At 42.0% G+C, this 3704-nt stretch overlaps 1 protein-coding gene across 1 annotated transcript; it reads left to right on the top strand.

Annotated features, from left to right (window-relative positions):
• Nucleotides 1-699: 699 nt before the first annotated feature.
• LOC100797636 (arogenate dehydratase 3) lies at nucleotides 700-2564 on the top strand. The gene has a single exon (XM_003540174.4). It carries the CDS (start codon nucleotides 1162-1164, stop codon nucleotides 2437-2439), a length of 1278 nt encoding a protein of 425 aa, XP_003540222.1. The 5' UTR covers nucleotides 700-1161; the 3' UTR covers nucleotides 2440-2564.
• Nucleotides 2565-3704: the final 1140 nt, after the last annotated feature.

Raw genomic sequence — 3704 nt, 5'->3', positions numbered from 1 at the left:
TAAACTCTGTTCACACCTATTTTCTTGAAATTGAGACACTCCTTACCTACCAATGACTACCAATGATTTCACCGGCTTCATCAAGAATTCATAATCATTCTAAGCAAATGATTTGACATATGTGTATGCATATCTAAGTTTTTCATACAATTATCATTACTGACATTATTGTTCTATTCTCTCTCTTTTTTTCAATAATATTTATTTCAGTTTAAATCCCCATCATACCATCCACATACGTGCCTTATAGAAATTTCTTGTAAAAAAAACAATGGTTAATTATAATTTCTGCCTCCAAAATTTCACAATTTCATGAATTTTGTTTTAAAAGATTTTTTTTTCTTTTTTTACTAATTTTACCTTTTGAATTAGTACAAGTTGTGTTTTGTCATTTTAAAAAATTCACAAAATTACTTTAATTCTAATAATTTAGAATAAAAATCACCACAGAATTGTCTTAACTGTGACGATTTTTCTGTAAACAAAATTCTCACTATTTTGTAAGTTAGAATACATAATTCACAAACAAAAAATCGCTAGATTGTGAAAATTTAGGAGGAAAAAGTAGTATTTAAGAAAAAAACTGACAACATTTAGAACATTTACGTTACGTTAAAGTGGGCGCTTAGGTAAAGAAAAAAGAAAATGTCTTAAAGGAGGCATAGAAATTAGAAAAGTAGTAAAAGATACATAAAAGAAATAGATTTATTTATGGAAGAAAATAAAAAAAAAATTAATCAAGTAATTGAACTGACAAGTGATTATCTTTTTAAAGTTAGAATTAAATTATTTAAATAATATTTAAATTAATAATTTCTTACTTATCTTTTTGATCAAATTTGGTGAAAGTTATTTTGTCCTGAAGGGCCAAAGGATAGGAGGGTAGGTGTGAGAATGACCGAACGACCTCTCTCTCTATTACCACCCATCCATCCTATCAAGACTTTCTTATGCAGCTTCACTACCCATTTCCTCTGCCTGTCAACTCCCATTAATATATAAATCCCTTAACCACCCCTCATTTATCTCTCAGCTTGAGGTTCCCTTCTCCAAAGAGAAAGAACACCAAGCAAAGCATAGTAACCTAATTCACTTTACACCTACCACCCTCCTTCTAACTCAATTCCATTTTTCTTCCTTATTCCTCTCTCAAACCATAATATGCAGACTCTTTCGCCGCCTACTTCCAACGCTCTCAATTTGAAGCACGTTCTTCGCCCGCGTCGAGTCGCGCCTAGCCGAATCTTTGTCAAATGCGCCTTCGCGTCTGAGCCCGCCAGCTACGGGGTCGGCTCGAGCCGAGCCGATTGGCAGAGCTCCTGCGCCATCTTAGCCAGCAAGGTCGTTTCTCAAGAACAAACCTCCTCCGCTGACCAGAACGGCGGCACCGCCGACCATATCGCCGCCGTCAACGGCCACAAAGCCGCCGTCAGCGACCTCCAACTCGTTCCAATTGGAAATCTAGCACAGGCCAACAACAAGCCGCTCCCGCCGAAGCCGCTCACAATCTCCGACCTCTCGCCGGCGCCGATGCACGGCTCCAAGCTCCGCGTCGCGTACCAAGGCGTTCCCGGCGCGTACTCCGAGGCAGCCGCCGGCAAGGCCTATCCGAACTGCGAGGCCATTCCCTGCGACCAGTTCGAGGTTGCGTTCCAGGCGGTGGAGCTCTGGATCGCCGATCGAGCGGTTATGCCGGTCGAAAACTCCCTCGGCGGCTCGATCCACCGGAACTACGACCTCCTCCTCCGCCACCGCCTCCACATCGTCGGCGAGGTCCAGCTCCCGGTCCACCACTGCCTCCTCGCGCTCCCCGGCGTCCGAAAGGAGTTCCTCACGCGAGTGATTTCGCATCCGCAGGCACTCGCGCAGTGCGAGCACACTCTCACCAAACTCGGCCTGAACGTGGCGCGCGAGGCCGTGGACGACACCGCCGGCGCCGCCGAGTTCGTCGCCACGAATAACCTCCGCGATACCGCCGCCATCGCGAGCGCACGAGCGGCGGAGCTCTACGGCCTGAACGTGATGGCGGACGGAATCCAAGACGATCCGAGCAACGTCACGCGGTTCGTGATGCTGGCGAGAGAGCCTATCATTCCGCGCACGGACCGTCCTTTCAAGACGAGCATTGTTTTCGCACACGACAAGGGAACTTCGGTGCTCTTCAAAGTGCTTTCCGCGTTCGCGTTCCGTAACATCAGTCTAACGAAGATCGAGTCACGGCCGCATCGGAACCGTCCGATTAGGCTGGTGGATGACGCGAACGTGGGAACAGCGAAGCACTTCGAGTACTTGTTCTACGTTGATTTTGAGGCCTCCATGGCTGAGGTTAGGGCACAGAACGCGTTGGCGGAGGTGCAGGAATTCACGTCTTTCTTGCGAGTGTTGGGGAGTTACCCTATGGACATGACACCCTGGACACCTTCCTCCCGGGGAGATTAGCATCCCCTTATTTTGTCTTTTTCATCTCTCCCTCCCAAAAGAGAGGAAAACAAAAACATATATTAAATGTCTCATATGGATTCTGAATTTTGTGAATAAAAGAAAACATAAACTCATTATTTTAATTATCTTAATCTTACCCCATGTATTTTCATTGGTGTTCTTGTATTATCTCTTTCTCGTTTGTCATATTTTGGGGCTTTAGGGTTATGCAATGAATTAGAATTAAGAGACGAAGAGAATACGTACGTTGATTTTTGTACGTAGAGGGATGGAGAATAATTAGATACGTGGTAGTGTGATAAGCTAGAAAGGGTAGTTGGTTTAATTTAAATGCCTTTGTAATAATTGTGTGTACACTGAATTGGCCACTTTGGTTGGTGAATACTTGTTGTGTTTCTGTTAGGAAAAAAGTATACATGGGAGAGATTCATCCAACCCTGTCATTTTCTTTTCTTTTTTGGTCATTGTCGTATTCATATTGTTGCTATGGCTCTTTCGTATATTCTGGATTTTTCGGAAGTTTTTCGATACGAAATATGCTTAAATGGCTCGCACATTTAATGGGAAATGCGAGACTGGGAGTAGTTACAACGTTATTTGTTAGCGTTAAAATTGTAATGTTTTCTAATGTTTTAGCTTCTTTAGATATTTTTTTGAAGTCTTTTTTGAGAAATATCCTCTTGCAAATAATTTTATTGTTAGATCTGTCGTGCCTCAAAAACTAGCAACCAAAGTTTCCGAGCCAACTACTGTCTTTGTAGTATCTTTTTTGTAGTTTCTTCAGTACTAGGAAGTTTTTAAATTCGAGTAAAAAAGGAAATATATAAGCTAAAAATAATAGCTTATATATATAATATAAAATAGCTCAGAGCCAACCACTCTCATGCTGGGTTTATTTTGCAAGAGCAAAGAATATCCTCAGATACTATAGCCCGATGATAACTTTTTTTTCAAGAGAAAAAGGCCTTAGATTTTTTTATGATGTAAAGGTGAAACTAACATGCGGGAATGAGATTATCATTGTGGACAATGGCATCAACTAGACAACAAATCTGATGAGGCAGCTCATGAAAATGGCCTCTCTTTTTTTTTTTTTCCTGCTGAGACATGCTTCATTCCATCGTAGGCCTTAATTAAGTTCATCAAAATTAAGGAGAAATTCGAAATTTGTTGGAGATTTGAGGAGAGGGATACAAGGTTCTTCCTCTTAAGCTCAAGCCTCAAGGCATAGAGAAATTAAGGTTTGGGATTGTGCTGCGTGT

This window comes from Glycine max, chromosome 12, assembly GCF_000004515.6.
Source record: "Glycine max cultivar Williams 82 chromosome 12, Glycine_max_v4.0, whole genome shotgun sequence".
Taxonomy (NCBI): domain Eukaryota; kingdom Viridiplantae; phylum Streptophyta; class Magnoliopsida; order Fabales; family Fabaceae; genus Glycine; species Glycine max.
This window is presented reverse-complemented; position numbering and strand designations above follow the sequence as displayed.

Coding starts and splice junctions, on each gene's coding strand:
- LOC100797636 (XM_003540174.4), top strand. CDS start 1,162: ATGCAGACTCTTTCGCCGCCTACTTCCAACGCTCTCAATTTGAAGCAC.